At 45.5% G+C, this 23,437-nt stretch overlaps 1 protein-coding gene across 1 annotated transcript in view; it reads right to left on the bottom strand.

Annotated features, from left to right (window-relative positions):
- sh2d1aa (SH2 domain containing 1A duplicate a) overlaps positions 1 to 22,687 on the bottom strand; it is a 68,723-nt gene extending 46,036 nt beyond the window's left edge. Inside the window, exon 1 of the mRNA XM_078211360.1 lies at positions 22,458 to 22,687. Within this exon, the coding sequence (XP_078067486.1) occupies positions 22,458 to 22,591 (134 nt within the window). The 5' untranslated portion in view covers positions 22,592 to 22,687. The remainder of the gene's footprint in view (positions 1 to 22,457) is intronic.
- Between the last annotated feature and the right edge of the window lie 750 nt (positions 22,688 to 23,437).

The raw sequence follows: 23,437 nt of genomic DNA, 5'->3' as shown, positions 1-23,437 counted from the left end.
CCAATCACGGAATCACATCTAAGGTTGGACTCTAAGGGTGAGATTTTACCGGCATGTCCGCCCAAGGTACGTACGATCCCGTCCGAGGCCAACGGAGAATGCCATTCGCCGAGCCTCACCCGTGCCCGGAATCGGGACAGGCGTGAGGGTAAAATTCCGGCCCAGGTTTTGAGTTTTGCAAGCACAGGCTGGTTAGCATCACTTCACTCAAATGGCTTTTTGGCTTGATGGCAGTGTCCTGATAGTAGTGAACACTAGTCGCAGCATGAAATGATTACTTTCACCTCTTGCTCGTGGTTTTTGATCTGACAGTAACAACAGCTTCGTCATGTCTCTTTTTTCAGCAATATTGAAATTGTTCTCTTTCAAACTGGTTTATTTCTTGTTATGTTAAGTCATCAGTAAGAGGTTACTTGTAAAAGTTTTAAGTTTGATACTGCACTGATCCTAGGTTTAAGAAAGGCAGTCTTACCCTTATGGCCAACCAGAGTTCCAAAATAATTTTCAGTTTCTCGTCTATATCAGAGTAAAGTTGAGTTTCTGCTTTTGTTGTAGCATGTCCTCCGACATGACATTGAATAATGCCAAATTCAAGACATTGGCCACATTCAAAAGTCCGCTCCAACTACATTCGTAAGTTAAGTACCACTGAGCATGCTCAGTCAAATATGTTATATGCACAAAAGAGATATGAGCATTTTTTTAATGAAGTTGGTGCCTCCATGTGAATAACTGATACCAGCAGAGCACATCTACAAAATACCCATTAATCCATCATTTGCCAATTCAAGGTCACAAATATGGGTGATTGTGTATGTGGAGTTTGCATGTTCTCCCCGTGTCTGTGTGGATTTCTTCCAAATGCTCCAGTTTCCTCCCACAATCCAAAGATGTGCAGATTAGGTGGATTAGCCATGCTAAACGTACAGGTGTTCTGGGAATAGGGCCAGGGTTGGGCCTCGGTAAGATGCTCTTTTGGAGAGTTTATGCAGACTCGATGGGCCAAGTAACCTCCCTCTGCACTGTAAGGATTTTTTGGATTCTATTCTGTGGGGCACTGTGTTGGCACCAGGTGTTGCAAAGACATATCAGTGCTCCAAGTGGAAAATTTGGATAAACGCAAATAAATGTAAAGTGGCAGAAAGTCAAATTCACAGTGCTCATCCCAATCGGAATCAACAATAATACTGTAATTAGAACTTATCACAAATTTGCACATTTTATATACAAATGACTTTTATTAATTTATTCTTCACCCTACTGCATAACTCATTCCCTCCCTACCACCAGTTTTCACCTCTACTCCTGAGGGCACTGATTGCTGAATGAGTTGCCATTGCACGGGTATTGACCACTTCCTGATGTCTCAGCCAACTAGCCTACTTAATGAATAAACAGAATTTCTGAATCTCTGATACAGAGAGTACTAATGTCAATCTTTACTTGTGTTTTTCCACTTGGTAACTGCAATCCAATACCCTGGTTGATGTAACACCCTGTTGTTCCAGGGGTAGTAGGTGGCAGCAACCCAATGACGGTCCTAACAGAGCTAACACAGAAACAATCCTGGAAACTTCTGAAATTAACATTTTTTACGCACTCACAGGATGGACTTTTTGTTCCATTTGTCACCCACTCACCATGCATCCTTTCACTGATTTATTCACAAATAAACAGTGTTTATGCATCTACAAATACAATACAGCTATACTCATGGCTTTTTACTTGCCTCAGTATAGATTGGCAGATAATGCAGATGGATGCATTAGGTTTCTTAGGCAAATGGTTAAGATAGAAAAGATCTATCAAATACCAAATACAATTTAAATTCAACATGCGCTCACTGTTAGCTTTCACTTGTGTCCAGATATGATATATCCTACAAGTCATTCCCAATGTTGTGCCTTTTTTCAGGAGGGCTGCAGGGAAAAGCCTAGGAACTACAGGCCAGTGAGCCTAACTTCTGTAGTGGATAAGTTGTCAGAAAGTATTCTGAGAGACAGAATAGAGAGGCAAGGACTGATTAGGGACAGTCAGCATGGCTTTGTGAGTGGAAAATCATGTCTCACAAATTTGATTGAGTTTTCTCGAAAGGGATAACCAAGAAGGTAGATGAGGACAGTGTGGTTGATGTTGTCTGCATGCACCTAGCAAGGCCTTTGTCAAGGTACCGCATGGTATGTTGTTGCATAAGGTTAAATCTCACGGGATCCAGATTGAGATAGCCAAATAGATACAAAATTGGCTTGATGACAGAAGACAGGAGGTGTTGTAGAGGGTTGTTTTTCAAACTGGAGGCCTGTGACCAGTGGTGTACCTCAGGGATCGGTGCTGTGTCCACCATTATTTGTCATTTATATTAATGATTTAGATGAGAATTTAGAAGGCATTAGGCCCGATTTTACCATTTTGATTCTAAGTGCTGAATCTGGGCGCAATTCAGATCTGACTTGGAAACCTGCTCTCAGGCGCCCCCATACGCACGTAGCCTGAAAAAAAAATCGCAAGTCTGAATTGCGCTGTGGACGGGGCTTATCGCACCCGGAACGCTGCTGCTCCGATCGGAGCCTTCAACTGCGCATGCGCAATAAAAATAAATGAAAAACGCACCCCTGCCACATCGCGCCCAGGCCGGTTAATGCCTCCCCCTAGCCCCTGCAGACATTGCCCCACCCCCACAACATAACAGACCCACTTATCCCCCCACCCTCCGCAACCCAGACCAATCGCGGCCCCCTCCGCCTTTCCCCTCCACCGATCTCAGGCAGAGTGGCAGCGGACCCCCCTTTCCCCTCACTCATCTCAGGCAGAATGATTCACCCTCCACCCTACAGATATCAGGCAGCGTGATCCCCCTCACCCCTGCCCCGGACCCTCTTGCACAAGGCCCCATCTCCTCCAGACTCCAATGGCTGTATGACACCTCCCTCTCTCTCCCCTGTCCCCAATCATTGAGGCACTGATCCACCACCCCCACTCCCCGTCCCCATCAGCACACCTGCAAGTGCTCACTTGCCTTCCCCTCAATGCTAACAAGCAACCTGCATGGAACTTGCTGGAACACTCTACCAAACTGCCTGCAGCTGATCTGCCCTAACGAGGGGCAGCTCCGTAAAAAACTCAAGAACGGACAGGCAGACAGGCAGTGCAGGAACAAAATGAGCACACAACTAGTTCCCCGATTTTCTGAGGGCGATCTCGGGAGGCTGCTGGATGCAGCAGAGGTGAGGCAGGACACCCTCTTCCTCCCAGGAGGACACAGACCCAGGGGCTGATGGAAATGCACCCTGGGAGGAAGTTGCCGCCTCTGTCAGTGCCAGGGCACTGGCCTCCTGAACCGGGAAGCAGTGCCGGAAAAAACTTAATGACCTCATCCATGCAGCAAGGGTGAGTGCTGAACCCCATTCAGCATGTTCCCCCATATCTCCCCCAGATCCTCCCATCCCCAGCACCCTGCATGCTTCCAGCTCCTGACCCCCAAGCACCTCCTTCCTTTCCCCCCAATGAGCCCCACTGTGTTTGCCCTCTAAGGGTCACCACCTGATTCTCTGCAGGAGTCACGCCACCATTTCTTTCATGGCTCCTTCTGTCTCCACAGAAGAAGACCGAGCACAACACCCGTGAGAGGACAAAGACAGGGAGTGGTGAGCTAGACCTCCGGGTCCTCACCCACTTTGAGGAGCGGGCGCTGGAGCTCTCCAGAGAAGGGGAGACGCGGGCTGTCAGCGACAGCATGGTCGGGCTGCCATCCAGACGTGAGCACCTGTCATTCCTACACTCACTTTGAGGCAACTTCTTGGGGGCACGAGTTTCAGGTGCAAGGGGCAAGGTGTAAAGGAGATGTATGAGGCATTTTATTTGAATTGAGAGGATAGTGGGTGCCTGGAACTCACTGCCCGGGGAGGTCGTGGATGCAGAAACAATAGGGACCTTTAAGGGGCATCTCTACAGCTATGTGAATGGAATGGGAATAGATGCATATGGCCCCCGGAAGGGTAGGGGGTTACAAATCAGATGGGTACCTGGTCACTACAGGCTTGGAGGGCCGAAGGTTCTGTTCCTGTGATGTAATTTTCTGGTTTCTTTGTTCTTTGTTCAATGGAGAAATGTGATTCAGGTGTTTGGCATCCCGGATTCCTCTCCCTCCCTTGCACTTAACCTTGTGTCCTGTGTTGCAGGGACAGATCCGGACGTTCCGGGGCTTTCTGAACTGCAGGCCCCGGCTACAGCTCCCATCCATCCTGATAACGATAGCTCGAACAAGTCCTCGGAGGATATGGGTGAAGGGACCTCCGAGGGTGGCACCGTTTATCCATCAGCTTGTACCTCACAACTCACCATCCCAGAAACTGACACGTCAGTGGATCCAGTTAGTGTTGAGGCTTCTGGGTCATCTGCTGATGTACATCAGATGGAGGAGGGAATGTCCGAGGCCTCTGGTGAGCGGGGGCCTGCCAGAGGCGAGGACTCAGCTGGCCCCAGGCTACATGCTGGGCCTCTGAGATCACTTCTCCCTCAGCTGCTGGAGATGCAGCAACAGAGCCAGGGAATGCAGGAGGAGCTGACGGCCACGCTAGACCAACTGCGTGGCTGCTGGGAGGAGTCTTAGAGCTTTCTGAACCGCACGGTAGCGCAGTGGTTAGCACTGCTGCTTCACAGCTCCAGGGTCCTGGGTTCGATTCTCGGCTCGGGTCACTGTCTGTGTGGAGTTCGCACATTCTCCTCGTGTCTGCGTGGGTTTCCTCCGGGTGCTTCAGTTTCCTCCCACAGTCCAAAGATGTGCGGGTTAGGTTGATTGGCCAGGTTAAAAATTGTCCCTGAGATGCGTAGTTAGAGGGATTAGCGGGTAAATATGTGGGGGTAGGGCCTGGGTGGGATTGTGGTCGGTGCAGACTCGATGGGCCGAATGGCCTCCTTCTGCACTGTAGGGTTTCTATGTTTCAGGTGGACCAGCTATTGTCTGTTTTGCGTGCTTCCCAGGCCAACACTTCAAGGATGGCGTCTGCAGTGGAAAGCCTGGGGCAGGGAATCCTCACCATGGGTAGCAGGCTCCAAGTGATGGCCAAGTCACAGCAGGCCACAGTGGAGGGACTGAACAGGATTCTCGAGATTCCATGGCTGACAGGCTCGAGAGCTTGCAGGAGACTCAGCGGGACAGTACCGAGACACAGCGGGCAATGGCAGCAACCCTTGAGAAGGTGGCCCAGTCTCAGATGACCACAGCTGAGGGCTTGCAGAGCATGGCCCAGTCCCAGAAGGCACTTGCTGCAGCCATTGAGAGATGGCCCACGACTCAGGGTCGACTACCATGAGTAGGACGCAGTGGTCCTCCAGGACTGGCAGTGCCAAGTGACACTGGAACTTCTGGAGCTCACTGCAGAAGCACCAGTGTCCCATGGAGTGACCCAGGGGTCAAGAGGACCCCAAGGGAGGAAGAAGGGCTCGAACCCACGCCGGGGCCTTCCAGCCAGGAGACTGTGGCTGTGGCAACACCTTCTGACTCCCCCCTTCCTGACACCGGGGCATCTCAGCGGCAATGGGATGAAGAGGATGTCATGGAAACATCCCAGACACCTGGAAGCAGGGCAGGCCCTCATGGTCCAGAGCCTCCAGAGGACGCCCACCACACACATCACAGACCACAGGGCGAGATAGGCAGCTGGCCCCCTCCACCTCCGATGTACATTCTGGGGAGTCACTGAGACGTAGTGGTAGGCCACATAAGGTTAGGAAGTTGTAGTTGCACTGAGATGGCACAGGTGAAGGGCTGCACTAGTTAGAAAGAAATGTAAGCACCGTAACATTTTCTTTTCACAAGTTTTTATGTTACAACAGCTTATCTAAATGCCTTTATTGTAAATAAATGTTTTTTTCAACACCTACCTGCGAACAAGTTGCCTCAAACATGATTCCTGCCCCATTGACGATCACCCGATGGATGCCTCATGGTGATATCAGTTGGGGAGGCCCCTCAATGCGGTGTCACCGAGAAAAGGAAGCCATTGGATTCTCATACCCCACGAGCAATTCCCTCCCGTCCCCCACCCCACCCGCCCTAGGGCCCTGTATGTGGGTTTCAGATCCCTTACCCACTAGACAGACGTGGGCCCAGGTGCCAGCGTGCATGCGGAGCTCAGGTAGAAGTCAGGCTAGTTTGCACCAGGGCATCATCATAATGATGTTTAGTGAGTCGTCATCACTCTCCTGCCTGCCAAAAAGCTCGCTAACACAGAGTACCCAGGCCCACCACTCCAGTGTGACAACGCGCAGGATATATAGAAGGCATTTGGGGGAGGGGGGAATGGAACCCACAATCACCATACCCTAGCGACTGAACCGCCTGGTTATCAGAGCCTCCCTTGCTGCCCTTGCATGCCTCAGTTGAGATGTCAGCCCTCCACCACCAGGCTGGTGTTCCAAGGCCTCCTCCTCCTCTTCCTCCTCCTCCTCTTCCTCCTCCTCCTGCTGGTCATCCTCTCCAGTGACAGCCGACTGGTCCTCTTCCTCCTCCAAGAGGTCACCTCGCTGCAGAGCCAGGTTGTGCAAGGCACAGCACACCACCACTACGCAGGAGGAGATTGGGGGCTATACTGTAGGACCCCTCCAGATTGGTCCAGGCACCGGAATCACATCTTGAGGAGCCCAATGCACCTCTCTACTGTCGCGCGGGTGGCTACCTGGGCCCCATTAAAGCAGGTCTCTGCCCCAAACACAGGCCTCCACAAAGGTGTCATCAGCCATGTCCGAAGCGGGTAACCCATATCACCCAAGAGCCACCCCCGCAGCCTGGACTCCTCCTCAAATGCTTGCGGGATGTCCGACCTCCTTACAATGAAGCTGTCAGGCTCGCTGCCTGGATGTCTGGCGCAGATGTGCATGATGGTCATATTGTGGTCACACACGATTTGTACATTCAGGGAGTGGAACCCCTTTCTATTAACAAATCATCGTGGATTCTGTAGGGGGGCCCTGAGGGCGATGTGGGTGCAGTCGATGGCCCCCTGTATGTTAGGCATCCCCACAATGGCTGTGAACCCTGCAGCCCAGGCTTCCTGATGGGCCTGGTCCAGGTTAGATTTGATGTACTCCCCAGCCCGGGCATACAGGGCTTCAGTGATCTGTTTGACACAGGTGTGCACTGAAGACTTGGAGATGCCACAGACATCTCTGCTCGGGCTCTGGAAAGAACGCCACATAGAAGTTCAGAGCGGCCGTCAATTTGACAGCCACCGGAAATGGGTGTCCCCCCCACCTCTAGGTGCCAGTTCCTGCAACAGGTTGCACAGGTGTCGCACGGTATCCTTTCGGAGTCAGAGACGTCGGCAGCATCCAGTGTCCAACATCTCCTCGAAGGACACTCGTGCACGGAACTGCCGGGGTCTCTGCTCCCTCCTTCTCTTATGCCCCCACTCTGGGTGAATGGCGGCCACCTCCTGCCTCTGGTGGTCATCGCCCTCTGGTCCTGCAAGTGGTAAGGCCTGGGCCTCCTGTGCCCAGAATTCTTCCTCCAGTTCCTCCACCTCAGCTCCAGTAGCAACCAAAAGAACAGCAAGATCGATCGGTTGCATTGCAAAAGCCATCTCATCATTCTGAAGGAGGGGTGGGAGGTGGAGATGAACAAATGTGGAAGTCATGCAACGCTGCTTGCCCCTTGCACATCAACAATCACAGTCCCCCCATGCCCCTCAATCCCCCCAGCCACGTGCTCCACACAATCACAGCCCCTGCCCCCCAATTCCCCCAACCACATGCTCTCACAATCACACCACCCCCCATTGCCCCCCAATTCCCCCAGCCACATGTTCCCCACAATCACAGCCCCCCGCATGCCCCCATCCACATGCTCTCCACAATCACAGCACCCCCATGCCCCCCAATTCCCCCAGCCAAATGCTCCCCACAATCATAGCCCCTGCCCCCTAATTCCCCCAGCCACATGCTCCCCACAATCGCAGCCCCCCCATTCCCCAGCCACATGCTCCCCACAATCACAGTCTCCCCCATACCCCCCAATTCCCCCAACCAGATGCTCCCTACAAGCACAGCCCCTGCCCCCTGCCCCCCAATTCCCCCAGCCACATGCTCCCCATAATCACAGCTCCTTGCAAAGTTGAGAGGCTGCAGCAGTGCTATTTGCAGGGCTTTGTGCACATCCTTCAGCTGGAAGTGAACTGAGTGCACTAGGACCCAGCAGCACCGCAAGACCTAAGGTCAGTGCTGAGACCCGGGTCAGTGCTGCAAGACAGACATTGGAGACCCTGCAAAGCAACAGCCCCCCACTCCCCCCCACACACTCGCCGAGCCACCACCGACCCGAGAAAGAAAATGGCCGCAACAACAGGACACCCGTGAGTAGCAGAGAGCCATCGGACACTTGGCATTTACCTCCTCACTAACCCTCACTGATGGAGCGCCCGAATCAGACTTATATTGAACATGTCTATTTTGCGCCGATTCTGGACGGGCGAACGCGATGGTAAAGGGGGAAATGCTGGTAAAGTTGGGCAGGCAGCCCATTAATTCAATTTAAATGCACGCAAATGCATTTAAATCACCGTTGCGCCCATTTCGGGCGTGATTCGGATCGTGGCCATTTTCGGGTCTTGGTAAAGTGGGCATCTTCCCCGACGCGGGCGCAGATCGCGTTAATGGCCTCACGCCCGACTTTACCAAGTTTTCGCGCCCGAAAATGGGCATGACGCAATGGTAAAATCGGGCCCTTTGATTCTATGTGCTGGGTGGACGTAAAACTGGGAGTGTTTCAGACCTGACTTTTAGACCCGTTCTCCGGTGTCCCCATACGCACTGTGCCTGAAAAAATATCAGCAATTCCGAATCGCGCTACAGAACCTGTGGGCGGTGCTTAACGCGACCGAACTCCTGTAGCTCCGATCGGTGCCTCAAAAATATGATAGAATGCAACTCCGCTGCCACATCCCTCCCGGGTCCGCTAATGTCTCCTCCTGATCCCCACAGACATTGCCCCACCCCCCCCCAACATTACTGACCCCCTTATCCCCCACCTCCCCCTCTTCTCAGACCAATCACGGTCCTTCACCCCCTTCCCTCCCATTAATCTCAGGCAGAGTGGCAGCGGACACCCCTTCCCCCTCCACCAATCTCAAGCAGAGAGCCATCGGACGCTCAGCACCTACCTCCTCACTAACTGTAGCACCCAAATCAGACTTTTATGGAGCATGTCTGTTTTGTGCCAATTCTGGATGGGCAAGCAAGGTGGTAAAGGGGTAAGTGTTGGTAAGGTTGGGCGTGCAGCCCATTAAGTCAATTTAAATGCATGCAAAAGCATTTAAATGGCCGTCGCGTCCGTTTCAAGCGTGGCTCCAATCGCAGCCATTTTCGGGCCTTGGTAAAGGGAGTAACCATGATGTGGAGATGCCGGCGTTGGACTGGGGTAAACACAGTAAGAAGTTTAACAACACCAGGTTAAAGTCCAACAGGTTTATTTGGTAGCAAAAGCCACACAAGCTTTCGAGGCTCTGAGCCCCTTCTTCAGGTGAGTGGGAATTCTGTTCACAAACAGAACTTATAAGACACAGACTCAATTTACATGAATAATGGTTGGAATGCGAATACTTACAACTAATCCAGTCTTTAAGAAACAAAACAATGGGAGTGGAGAGAGCATCACACTATTTGTCACACTATTTTTAACTCCCACAGTTGCGTGGACCTGCAGAGTTTCACTGGCTGTCTTGTCTGGAGACAATACACATCTTTTTAGCCTGTCTTGATGCTCTCTCCACTCCCATTGTTTTGTTTCTTAAAGACTGGATTAGTTGTAAGTATTCGCATTCCAACCATTATTCATGTAAATTGAGTCTGTGTCTTATAAGTTCTGTTTGTGAACAGAATTCCCACTCACCTGAAGAAGGGGCTCAGAGCCTCGAAAGCTTGTGTGGCTTTTGCTACCAAATAAACCTGTTGGACTTTAACCTGGTGTTGTTAAACTTCTTAAAGGGAGTAACAGCATGGAAGCAGGCGCAGATCGCGCTACTCATCTCACGCCCAACTTTACCAAGTTTGCGCACCTGAAAACAGGCGCAACGTGATGGTAAAATCAGGCCCATTGTTAGTAAGTTTGCAGATGACACCAAGATTGGTGGCACAGTGGAGAGTGAAGAAGCTTATTTAGGATTGCAAGGGATCTTGATCAACTGGGCCAGTGGACCGATGAAGGACAGATGGAGTTTAATTTAGACAAATGCGAGGTGATGCAATTCGGTAGATTGAACCAGGGCAGGACCTATTCAGTTAATGGTAGGGCATTGGGGAGAGTTAGAGAACAAAGCGATCAAGGCGTACAGGTTCATAGCTCCTTGAAAGTGGAGTCACAGGAGGACAGAGTGGTGAAGAAGGCATTCGGCATGCTTGGTTTCATTGATCAGAACATTGAAAACAGGAGTTGGGACGTCTTGTTGAAGTTGTACAAGAAGTTGCTGAGGCCACACTTGGAATACTGTGTACAGTTCTGGTCACCCTATTATAGAAAGGATATTATTAAACTAGAAAGAGTGCACAAGAGATTTACAAGATTTACAAGCATCACAAGAGATGCTACCGGGACTTGATGGTTTGAGATATAAGGACAGGCTGGATAGACTGGGACTATTTTCCCTGGAGCATAGGAGACTTAGGAGTGATCTTATAGAGGTCTATAAAATAATGAGGGACATAGATCAGCTAGATAGTCAATATCTTTTCCTAAAGGTAGGGGAGTCTAAAACTAGAGGGCGTAGGTTTAAGGTGAGAGGGGAGAGATATAAAAGGGTCCAGAGGGGCAATTTTTTCACACAGAAGGTGGTGCGTGTCTGGAACAAGCTGCCAGAGATAGTAGTAGAGGCGGGAATAATTTTGTCTTTCAAAAAACGTTTAGAGAGTTACATGGGTAAGATGGCTATAGAGGGATATGGGCCAAATGCGGGCAATTGGGACAAGCTTAGTGGTTAAAAAAAGGGAAGCATGGACAAGTTGGGCCGAAGGGCCTGTTTCCATACGGTAAACCTCTATGACTCTATGACTCTGTGACTTATTCACACCTTCTGTTTCAATTTTCTTTGGGCAGACTGTTCAATTCTGTATTTGGTTATTCAACATTACCTCAAGAACTGCAATGAATTTGCTGGTTTTGCTGGTGAATTTGCAGATTTGCTGGTGATGTGCCCCTGTGCGTTTTGCGTGTTTCAACATCATAAATGCTGAGAAAATAAGTCAAGTAGGAAATACCAAAGAGTCTAGATTGCTATTATCTGTTATTTATAAAATTTATGCTGTCTAATTCAATCACAGGTGTAAAATAAATTCTTATTCCCGAGGTCCTATAATTAGCATAATTCATACAAAGTCGATTTTTAAACTAGGATTCATAGACAAATGGATCTGTTGTTTTTATCAGTCCAGGACTGGGCATTTGTATCTCATGAATTCAATAGCTTGAGAATTCTATATTACATAGAATTATTTAGATTGTACAATGAAGAATAGATTATTTGATCCAACTGGTCCATGCCAATGTTGTGATCCACATGAGCCTCTTCTTACCCTATTTCATTGAATCATGTCAACATATCATTTATTCCTCTGTCTCTCACATCTAGCTTCCCCGTTTACAAGTAAAAACCAAAACAGGAGAATCTGTCAAAGAAAGTCATTCAATGTTGGTCTGAGGAATCAGATGACCTCCTACGGGACTGCACAGGGTCAGTAGACTGGTCAGTATTTAAAAACTCTGTGACCAGCCTGAACATGTATGCCACTACAGTAACAGACTTCATTTGTAAGTGTGTAGAAGTCTGTGTGTCAAAGAATCAAATACGCATGATTCCCAACCAGAAACCATGCATGGACAGGGACATCCACTGCTTGCTGAAGTCTAGGTCTGAGGCGTCCAAGTCAGGTGACCCTGACCTATAAAAGAAAGTAAGAAGTCTCACAACACCAGGTTAAAGTCCAACAGGTTTATTTGGTAGCACAAGCTTTCTGAGTCTCGCTCCTTCTTCAGGTGAAGAAGGAGCGAGACTCCGAAAGCTTGTGCTACCAAATAAACCTGTTGGACTTTAACCTGGTGTTGTGAGACTTCTTACTGTGCTTACTCCAGTCCAATGCCGGCATCTCCACATCATGGTTATCAAAGAAAGCCAGATATGATCAAAGGAGATCCATCAAAAATGCCAAAAGGCAGCACCAGACCAAGCTAGAGTCCCAGGCTAGCCACACGGACCCCGCCGACAATGGCAAGGTCTGCAGGACATAACAGGCTAGAAAATGAAGGCATGTAAAATTGCCGGCTCCAATGCACCCCTCCCTGATGAACTCAATGCATTCTATGCCTGTTTTGAGCAAGAGGTCAGCAAGAGCACTCCCTCCACCCCGGAAGTCTCTGATGAACCTGTATCCGAGGTCACCATTTGCAGATGTTAGAACAAAGGTCAACCCATGGAAAGCGACTGACCTGGATGGGGTACCCGGATGAGCACTCAGATCCTGCGCGGAGCAGCTGGCGGGGTATTCGCAGACATCGTCAACCTCTCTTTACAATAATCTGAGGTCCCTATCTGCTTTAACAAGATGACCATCATCCCGGTACCAAAGAAAAGCCAAGCAGCGTGCCTTAATGATTATCACCCAGTGGCTCTGGCATACATTATTATGAAGCGCTTCGAAAGGTCTTCGCATGAATCAACGAGGCTCCCAGATTGCCTGGATCCACTACAGTTTGCCTACCACCGCAACAGCTGCACAGCAGACACCATCTCTCTGACTCTACACTCAATCCTGGAACACCTAGATATAAAAACACCCATGTCAGACTCCTATTTATTGACTACAGCTCAGCCTTCAACACCATTATTCCCACGAAACTCATCTCCAAACTCCTTGGCCTGGGGCTCAGCTCCTCCCTCTGCGACTGGCTCCTGAACTTCCGAAGCCACAGACAGCAATCAGTAAGAATAGGCAACAATACCTCCTCCACACTCATCCTCAACATTGGTGCCCCACAAGGCTGTGTCCTCCGCCTCTTACTATACTCCTTATACACCTATGACTGTGTGACCAAATTCCCCTCCAACTCGATTTTCAAGTTTGCTGATGACACCAACATAGTGGGTCGGATCTCAAACAATGATGAGACAGAGTACAAAAAAGAGATGGAGAATCTGGTGCACTGGTGCGACGACAATAATATCTCTTTCAATGTCAACAAAATGAAGGAGATAGTCATTGACTTCAGGAAGCATAGTGGAGGACATGCTACATCATGTTTGCATCAATGGAGATGAAGTGGAAGTGGTTGAGATCTTCAAGTTTCTAGGTGTCCAGATCGCCATCAACCTGTCGTGGTCCCTCTATGCCGACGCTATAGTTAAGAAAGCCCACCAACGCCTCTACTTTCTCAGAAGGCTAATTTGTCCGCTATGACTCTCATCAACTTTTACAGATGAAACAGATCAGTTTTTCTGACAATCAGTTAATTCCAGATATTTTTTATTGAATTCAAATTCCACCATCTTCCATGGTGGGATTTGAACCCCCAGAACATGAGCTGATTTTCTGGATTAATAGTTTCGCAATAATACTATGAGGCTGTCCCCTCTCCCAAATGTTTTGACGCATCCGGAGGTCATAATGAAAATTCTTTTTTCTGTAGTTTTAAAGGATTTCTTCACACAACCCTTCCGAAAGGTCTGGTTCCTGAGTCAAAAAAATTGTAAAATATACTTAGTGAAGAGCCAAATGATTAATTACTCCCTTCTTAAAGTGCAGTGAAACCATTGAGTAGCAACGTTGATAGAGACTTGATGGTGCCACGACTCAACTTATTTTGCATGTACCATTACACAAGTGAAAAATTCGCACTTGGTATGACAATGTGCTTGTATGTTGTCTGTAACACTTTTAACGTGTCTTCCAAAATTGTTCTTCATATCCGCCACACGCTAGTGACTTGCTGGTCCATTTCTATATAGATAGCACAAAGTACTTTGTCCGGACACAAAGTTTAAATGTCTTGAAATTTTGAATAGTAGCAGACCAATGTTTCAAGTATTCATGTGAATTCCACTTGAACTGAGGTGCTACCTTGTTGAAAATACATGAGCTAATATCGCCTTTCCTACAAGATTCGAGAACAACACCAAGCTGTTTGCATTCTCAAAGACTGCGAAAGTTGGAGAGACACGATCACCAATGTTGCAAAACATAGCACGTGAAGAAGAATGTCACCCATGAAACAGCGGACAAACATTTCAGAGGAGCGAGTTAAAGTGCTGTGTGCTAATATTGCAGAGCAAGATTTTGAACCATTAGATGCAGCCATTAACAGTGCTCCAGGACTAAAATTCATTATTCCTTTACTATGTCACTAAATGCCATTATCTCCTAAATCAGCATTGCTACCATTCTCAAGATAAAACATACAAGATTGTGAAATTAGGTGCATAATTTCTATACATTTGTTTTAAAGCATGTTCACTAGTTTTATTTTGTTTAAAAAATTGATATTTCCACAAATACTCCTATCATGCATCCTAAGTTCTACTCGCCATGGAATACTGCTTAAACTTTTATTGAGGTTTTGCTATAGTCTTTATTGCTCCTTTTTTATTGTTTACAAATCTGACCTACAACTCAAATATAATATTATAATAAATAGGTCTGTACTAACAGATTTTCCAATTTCTAGAGAATATCTCCATATTTGTCGCACATTGATAGAATTCGGATGTGTGCCTTTTATGTGTTAAAGATAATTAAAGTACAATAATACCAAACTAGAGATTAAGTATGATAAGAAAATATCTTGAGGAAGCGTCTTATCTAAATAGGTTTGTTGCATTTTATCAATCAGTGAATTTGAATTCATTATTTATCATGAAATATTATTTTTACATGAATGCAGAATCCTTGTGACATTGTCTAAGTTAATAAATATTAAGGGGACAATTTTAAGTTAATTTGTTCATCAGAAAACTGACAAAATTCAGTTCAATACTGGTTATACACCACCATCAGCCGAGTTTACTCTCCATAAAACCAGCACTGAACCCACTAGACTAATTAGATTAAAAATACCTCTAAAGTGTGTGAATTTCTTAAGAGAAAAGTAATTATCCATAGAACATTTTTTTACTGTAAGACCTTGGTTATTTTTTAAATTTTCCAGCTGAACTTTTAACACAGTCCTCAAAAACAGTTGACACTTCAATTTTTCAAATATTTAAATTAGAAATTATTTGCTGGGGTGTGTATCTCCCTTCAACAATACTCACCTTAAAGCCTGACACCTACTTTGCCTTATCCACAGATGAGCAAATCGCTGTGTTAAAAAGCTCTACCTCCGCTCTCTGTTTTAAGAAAAAAACATTGGCAATCCTAGGTATTAAGCAAATAGTACTTCCATACATCTCCAGCAACATGTAAATTGTAGGTCTAAGCTAAATTTAATTTTACTAATACTTTGGGAGATGAACTACGTAAAAGCAGCAATTCTCTGTCTCTTGACACGTCTGAAAATCTTTTTATATATGAATGAGACAACACCTTCTCACAGGAAAGGTGTAATACTCAAATGGTTGCAGAGCCATTATTCTCCCAAGAATTAAGTCTCAGGCAATCATGAAGGCAATAACTGGGCTATGGAGACCACTAACTGCAAATTGAACAGGTTCTGAGACTACAAGGAAAGAGAGAAACAAAGAGCAATATAGAAAAGAAAAGGGCAGATTGAGAAGTGTAAGAAATAGACTGTAAAAGTCCCAAAATGAACTTGTGCTCTACTCTTAGCAGCCGAGCTGAGCCAGATTAATAGTGGCAGAAACTCAATTAGCCTCAATATATAATAGGCAACGGGAAAAGTAGTCAGGGTGCCTATCTTTGAATTTGTGGATGCAAAATTGGCTGAATAATAGGAAGCTGACAGTAACGGCCACTGGATATTTTTCAGGCTGGAGAAAAGTTTGTAGTGTATTCCCCAGGAGGAAGTTTTGGAACCCTTGCTTTTCCTAATATATATTATTGATGTGGCCCCTGTGTGTAGAGGACAGTTTCAAAGTTTGCAGAATTTGGAAGTATTGTAAAGTGTGAAAAGGACAGTGTCGGACTTCAAAAGGACATAGACAAGTTGGTGGAGTGAGCAGGCAGGTGGCAGATGAAGTTCAATGCAAAGAAGTGTGAGATGATGCATTTTAGCAGGAAGAATGAGGAGAGACAATAAAAAATAAGGGGTAAAATTCTAAAAGGGGTGCAGGAGCAGAGGGGCCTGGGTGTATATGTGCATAGATGATTGAAGGTGGCGGAACAGTGGAGAGAGCAGTTAATAAATCATAGATCACAACTGGAGTATTGTGTATAGTTCTGGGCACCACGCTATTGGAAGGATATAAACGCATTGGGAGAGATACACAAGAATGGTTCCAGACTAACTGCAAATTGAACATGTTCTGAGACTACAAGTTCCAGACTGTTCTCCTTGGAGAGGAGAAGATTGAGAGCAGATTTGATAGAGATGTTCAAAGTCATGAGGGGGCTGGACAGAATAGATAGGGAGAAGCTGTTTCCCCTCTTAAATAGAAAGAATATGCAGGGGGTCAGGGAAAAGACAGGGAAATGGCATAAAGCTGATGCAGATATGACGGGCCAAATGGCCTCCTTCTGCGCTGGAACAATTCTGTGATTCTGTGATCACTATTCAGCGACTCTTGCAGCATCGTGCATCTGTCTGATCAAACAAGGACAGGAACAGGCCTGGTTGTGATGCATTCATATTCCACTGGTCAACCAATTATCTTGGTGACCATATGCAAAATGACCAATTCGATAAGGTACGAGAGGATCACTAATGACAATGGAATTGCAATCCAACCTAAAATAGCCAGCAGAAAATTTGGGAACAAAATAAAATAGGAAAAGGCACAAGAAACACTGCAGTATAATCAATGGGCACAGCTAAATAAATGCTAATAAAATCTGAAAGTGGGTCAAAGCCTCAGTAGCCTGTACTCCTCTAAAACAGAGATTTCAGAGTTCTTTTAAAAGAGTTGCTCTGCTGACTCTTTGAACAATTTTCTCTCTCCTTAAAATACTAATTCCTAGTGCAAGATGGACAACAACAACTCACTAATGATTGATCCAAGTGGCCAATCTTCATTTGTGAGGCTAAGACTACTCCCCATAGGAGTAGTCTATGAGCCCAGTCCAGTTTTCACTGGACATTAAACACACGCACTCTGCAGCAAGAACTATTCAATAGTTATCACTGTTAAATAGCCTGACTGACTTATGCAATTTATTGATTTTCTCCCCATCTTACCTTGTGAGATTAGTGCTTTTCTGCTTACGTAAGTTTCTCATTTCTTTAATGCAATTTTAGCAATTCTGGCCAATTGTGTGTAGCTACTTTTAATTGATACACCCGTTGGTGACCATGCCTCCATGCCTTCACATGTCTAGCCCCAAAGTTCTTGAATTCCCTCCCTAAATCTTCCCGCCTCTCTAGGTCTCTCACTCCTCCTTTAAGACAATACTTAGAAACTCCCTCTTTGATCAAGTCACATGTCTTAATCTCTCCTGATGTGGTTCAAATTTTGTTTGATAATGCTCCTGTGAAACACTTATAAATTTAAGTTGTTGATTAAGTAACTGTAAACAAATGTAACTCAAACCCATCATACAATCTACTACTGCCTAGAATTCAAAAATTATTAATTTAACATTAAAATGTTACTTATGTAATTTGAGATATGGCAAGAGAACATGGGTTGCTAAATTTTACAATTTTATAAAACCGAATCTTTCTCCAATCTTAGAAGGTATATGCACCAAAACTGTATGTATCAGAGTATATTTGCTTCCCATTTGGAGTTGAGTTAGATTCACAATGAAACTCCGTTCCTCTACAAATAGCTGATGTTTTTTTTTCATTTTTGCCTTAAAACTTAAGTTACTTTAAAATATATGTCACTTCTACTAATAAACATGGCTCGGCATACTCTTACTATTTTGCATCATACATCTTTCGCAATCCTAATGTTTTCCTGAGGTGGATTTCTCTAATGATGGACGCCTCCAACTCAACTGCCACAACAAACAAATATTGTAGATTAATTCTCCAAAGCTCTGAAAAAGCCAAGTACCATCCATCCATCGATCAGTTGGAAGGGATACAAATACAAAGCTAAATCTGGCGTAAACGATGCTCAATCAGAAATTACAGTTTCAGGTGGGCTGACTAGTATTAAATATGAAGCTTTCTGTAAATTTCAGGGCAAGTTGTATGTTTTAACCAGTCTGACGAAAGATGAAGTACATTTATAATGGAAACAATCATGTGATTGAAAATACATCAAAAGTATAAGCAAACTGCTTTGAAAATAATTGCCTGTCTGATATTTATATCGAGATAAATTTTAAGAACAAAATTTGAAAATGGTCAGGTTTATGTTTGGGGGGATATGTAGAATGTTACACATAAAAGGATAACTTCAGGCAAAGCAACGAGATTGAAGCTTGCAAACGAAAGTGGAAAACATTCTTTTGATGTTCAACACGAAAAAGTCCCTACAAAATGCCGAAAGTCTACTGATTTTTCTAGCGTAGTGAGTGCTGATCTCTGGCTTTCTTTTGTTCTGTTCAGCGTTTTCTACGATAATCTTTCCTTTACAACTATTCAGTCCATAGTGATTATAGGGTAATATTTGAAATTGTTCATTATGGTAGCTATGTGAGCAATTGAATGGGGGAAAGAAAGCAATGATTGAAATAGATTTGAACCATCAGTGTGCTTTCAACTTAATAGAAAAAAGGTAGGCTTTAATTAGTGAAACTACGGATTGATTTGTAAACCGAGCAAATGCTTGCTGCCACCTCCATTAATAGGGTATTTTGGTGCATAGCAGAACAGTTGTGTTTCATAGGGGAGGATTAAATTCACAATTTTTCTGTTTCACCAGTTTGAGATTGGGTCATTTCTGTTCCACAAAATCAATCATAATGGTTTATATCCTCATTTCTCAGAGGGCTGCTCTGTGGCGGTACAGATGTACATCTTTAATAAATAGGTAGTTGAGTAATTTTTTATAATCAATTAAACCATTAAATTATCAATTCCATATACAGGGATGCGGCAGAAAGCTGCTGACTATTGGTAGGATTTAATAACTTGGTTAATCATTGCACAGCAAAGCATTTTTTGGAATACAGAGTAATGTTTTCTCAAATTGTGAACATCTGCTGATTTTGCTGGATGCTGGCTGACACCCCCCACCCCCCCCTTGTATTTTCCCCAACGATACGAGTAAATTTGCACAATCATGAATATGAATTTTGAAAGTGGGCCAGAGGAACGCAATCAAAACAGACAAAATATTCCTTTATTGTTGGCAGAAGTGAAACTAAAATGGTTTCTCTTTTCATCAATTGCCACAATTCATCATCTTGAGCTTTAACATGATTAGTATTTCACATGACAGAAAAAAAAAATCAGACATTGCATTTCTTCAGTAGGAAAAAACCCAATACAACCAACTGACATGTTTCATTCTATTAGAAGCATTTGTGGGATTTGTATGAATCGCGCTCCCATGCAGTTTCTGACAGTAAAATTATTTTGATGGTGGAGTAGTATTATGTTTGTCCTTGACATGAAGTGAACTACAATACTTCTTTAAACAATGAGAAGTGAACCTCTGGCCCACTTTCAAAATTCATATTCATGATTGTGCAAATTTACTCGTATCGTTGGGGAAAATACAAGCGGGGGGTGGGGTTCAGCCAGCATCCACCAAAATCAGCAGTTGTTCACAATCTGAGAAAACATTACTCTGTATTCCAAAAAATGCTTTGCTGTGCAATGATTAACCAAGTTATTAAATCCCACCAATAGTCAGCAATTTAACTAGCAAGTTTTCTTTTCCTTCACTCTCCCTACCTGTGAGAAGTAGCAATAATCATTTTTATGGTTTTGAGGCATAGGTTATTCACAGTGATTTAAAATGTGACCTATTTCGATACATTTCAAAAAGCATAAGCTGCTTTGTGGATGGATGCTATGAAATTGCCCTTCTACCACAGAATTTCACCTACTGGGTGTTTGGGCGCTTAAGAGTTTGGCCAATGCAGAGTTTCCCCCCGCATTAGTTTTAATGGCAATTTCAATGTTTAAACTGTTAGTTTAAATAATAAATCCTGCAAGGAAAATTCTGCTGGGTTCACAAAATCGATTACAGAATCGTTACAGTCCAGATGGAGGCCATTCAGCCCATCAAGTCTGCTCTGGCTCACTGAACGAGCCAACTACCTAGTCCCACTCCCCTGTCTTATCCCCGTAACTTGCGCATTCTTTCTTTTCAGAGAGTAATCCAATTCCCTCTTAACTACTTTTTACTGCATACTCCAAAGTCAAAAACACTGGCTGTTTAGTTTCAGTTTTTCAGCATTTCATCTCTTGTCATGCTATGTCTGCTCAGTTCCGATTGCCTATGAGGATCTTCTCAGCGTATGCATAGAATACCCAATCCCCCAACAAGAGTGGGGGGGGGCACCCCGGTGGGCAACACCAAAAAACAGTTTGCTATTGTTTTTTTGAAACACATTTGAATGGCAGCTGTTCTGAGGAATAACTTTGAAAAGAAGCAAAAAAAACCTTAAATTTAGCACAAGGGACAAATCCCACATGACAAAGTGCATCCCTGCACAGGTTGGATTGCACAGTCTAGCAAGAGCAGAGTCAAAGTGGTCCATCTAACTACGCCGGTGTGATCAAACACAGAGCAGCAGCAGAAAGTTGATCTTTCTCTTTGCCCTATCTGTAACTGCAACACTTGGGCCGGAGTCTTACTACCATTCATGCCAGAGGATTTTCCGATCCCATCTCGCTGAACGGAGACTTGCCTGGCCGCCAAATTCTCCGACCTTGCTGCAGCTGTAGTGTGGCATGAATGGCTGGTAAGATCGCACCCATTATTCTGCACCCGATCTGTTCCTTCTCCCTGTATACTCTCCAAACTGTATGTTTTATCTTTATAGCACACAAGAAACAATACTTTTCACTGTATCCCAATACATGTGACAATAATAAATCAGGAGGCCAAGAAAATTTGGCATTTGCACTACGACTCTCATCAACTTTTACAGATGCACCATAGAAAGCATTCTTTCTGGTTGTATCACAGCTTGGTATGGCCCCTGCTCTGTCCAGGAGTGCAAGAAACTACAAAGGGTTGTGAATGAAGCCTAGTCCAACATGCAAACCAGCCTCCCATCCATTGTCACTGTCTACACTTCCCGCTGCTTCGGAAAAGCAGCCAGTATAATTAAGGACCCCGCACACCCTGGACATTCTCTCTTCCACCTTCTACCGTCAGGAAGGGCGGCACGGTAGCACAGTGGTGAGCACTGCTGCTTCACAGCTCCAGGGTCCCGGGTTCGATTCCCGGCTCGGGTCACTGTCTGTGTGGAGTTTGCACATTCTCCTCGTGTCTGCGTGGGTTTCCTCCGGGTGCTCCGGTTTCCTCCCACAGTCCAAAGATGTGCGGGTTAGGTAGATTGGCTATGCTAAAAAAAAAAAAAAAATTGCCCCTTAGAGTCCTGGGATGAGTAGGTTAGAGGAATTAGCGGGTAAAATATGTGAGGGTAGGGCCTGGGTGGGATTGTGGTCGGTGCAGACTCGATGGGCCGAATGGCCTCCTTCTGCACTGTAGGGTTTCTATGATTTCTATGATTTCTATGAAGGTGATACAGAAGTCTGAGGTCACACACCAACCGACTCAAGAACAGCTTCTTCCCTGCTGCCATCAGACTTTTAAATGGACCTACCTTATATTATGATGTGGAGGTGCCGGCGTAGACTGGGGTGGGCACAGTAAGAAGTCTCACAACACCAGGTAAAGTCCAAGTGAGTGACCCACCTGATGAAGGAGCAGCGGTCTTGATTCCAAATAAACTCCTTGGACTTTAACCTGGTGTTGTGAGACTTCATACTGTACCTTATGTTAAGTTGACCTTTTTCTGCACCCTAGCTATGACTATAGCACTACATTCTGCACCGGCTCCTTCCTCTTTCTATGTACGGTATGCTTTGTCTCAATAGAGTGCAAGAAACAATACTTTTCATTGTATACTAATACATGGTGAAAATAATAAATCAAATCAAATCAGTAAGTGCAGAAGTGTAAGGAACACACCGCTCAACTCTGGCATAATGCGGTGATTCGGCAGCCTATTCCTCTTATTGAAGAAAACAAATTAGCAAAAGAAACATATTGCATTAAATTGTCACGCGTTGATCTAAGGAGAGAATCCCGTGGGAGAGAGCACTGGGTGGTGTTGGAGAGCGAGTTGAGTTGACACGATGGGGATTCAGACAGTGGGAATGTTGTCTGGTGAGTGGCCACGTTTAAGTGAGCGAGAGAGAGCATCCCCGCTTTCAGGGCGCTGCTACTTACAGAACACACAGGCAGTAAACCCCCGGCAGAGACTCGCTGTCTCGGATCAAGTAGCTGCCGTCTTTGCCGTTCCTGCACAGCAGCTTCTCCCCCAGCTCCCGGTTGATTTTCCCGTGATAAATCGGATGGTCCATTTCCTTTCCCTCCAAGGTGACTGGATTCGGTTTAGGTTTTGGCTGGATTCAGCCTGGCTTTTGCGAGGCTCCCTCTGCGATCGAAGCGAGAAGCTCGGGTTTTGAGTTGACAGCTCACAACAAGAAGTGACGTTGAAGGCGAAAATGACATGAATCACGTTCAGAATCTCCTGCATGTCGCTGGAACACATACACACACACACAGAGTCCTACTCCCTGTCACCCTGTCTTTCACAGTAAGAAGTTTAACAACACCAGGTTAAAGTCCAACAGGTTTATTTGGTAGCAAAAGCCACAAGCTTTCGGAGCCTTAAGGCTTGTGGCGTTTGCTACCAAATAAACCTGTTGGACTTTAACCTGGTGTTGTTAAACTTCTTACTGTATTTATCCCAGTCCAACGCCGGCATCTCCACATCATGGCCCTGTCTTTCACACACTGTTGACCATATCCCCTCACTCTCCTACAAAGCCTCTCCACTCCCCAGCTGGGTGGGACTGCCTCACGCCTTGTTCCATCCTTACCTTTTTCTATTATTATTCAAATACTGGCCAGCATTCACCCTATCTGTAACTGCAACACTACATTCTGCACCCTCTATCCTCTATGAATGGTATGCTTTGTTTGTATAGGGTGCAAGAAACGATACTTTTCCCTGTATCCCAATGTATGTGACAATAATAATTCAAATCAAATTTATTGCCCATCCCTGGTTGCTCTTGAACTGAGTGGTTCATTCATCCATTTCAGAGGACATTTAAGAGTCACCCACATTTCTGTGGCACTGGAGTCACATGTAGGCTAGACCAGGTAAGGACAGCAGATTTCCTTCCCTAAAGGACATTAGC

Source organism: Mustelus asterias, chromosome 4, assembly GCF_964213995.1.
Source record: "Mustelus asterias chromosome 4, sMusAst1.hap1.1, whole genome shotgun sequence".
In the NCBI taxonomy this organism is placed as follows: domain Eukaryota; kingdom Metazoa; phylum Chordata; class Chondrichthyes; order Carcharhiniformes; family Triakidae; genus Mustelus; species Mustelus asterias.
This window is presented reverse-complemented; position numbering and strand designations above follow the sequence as displayed.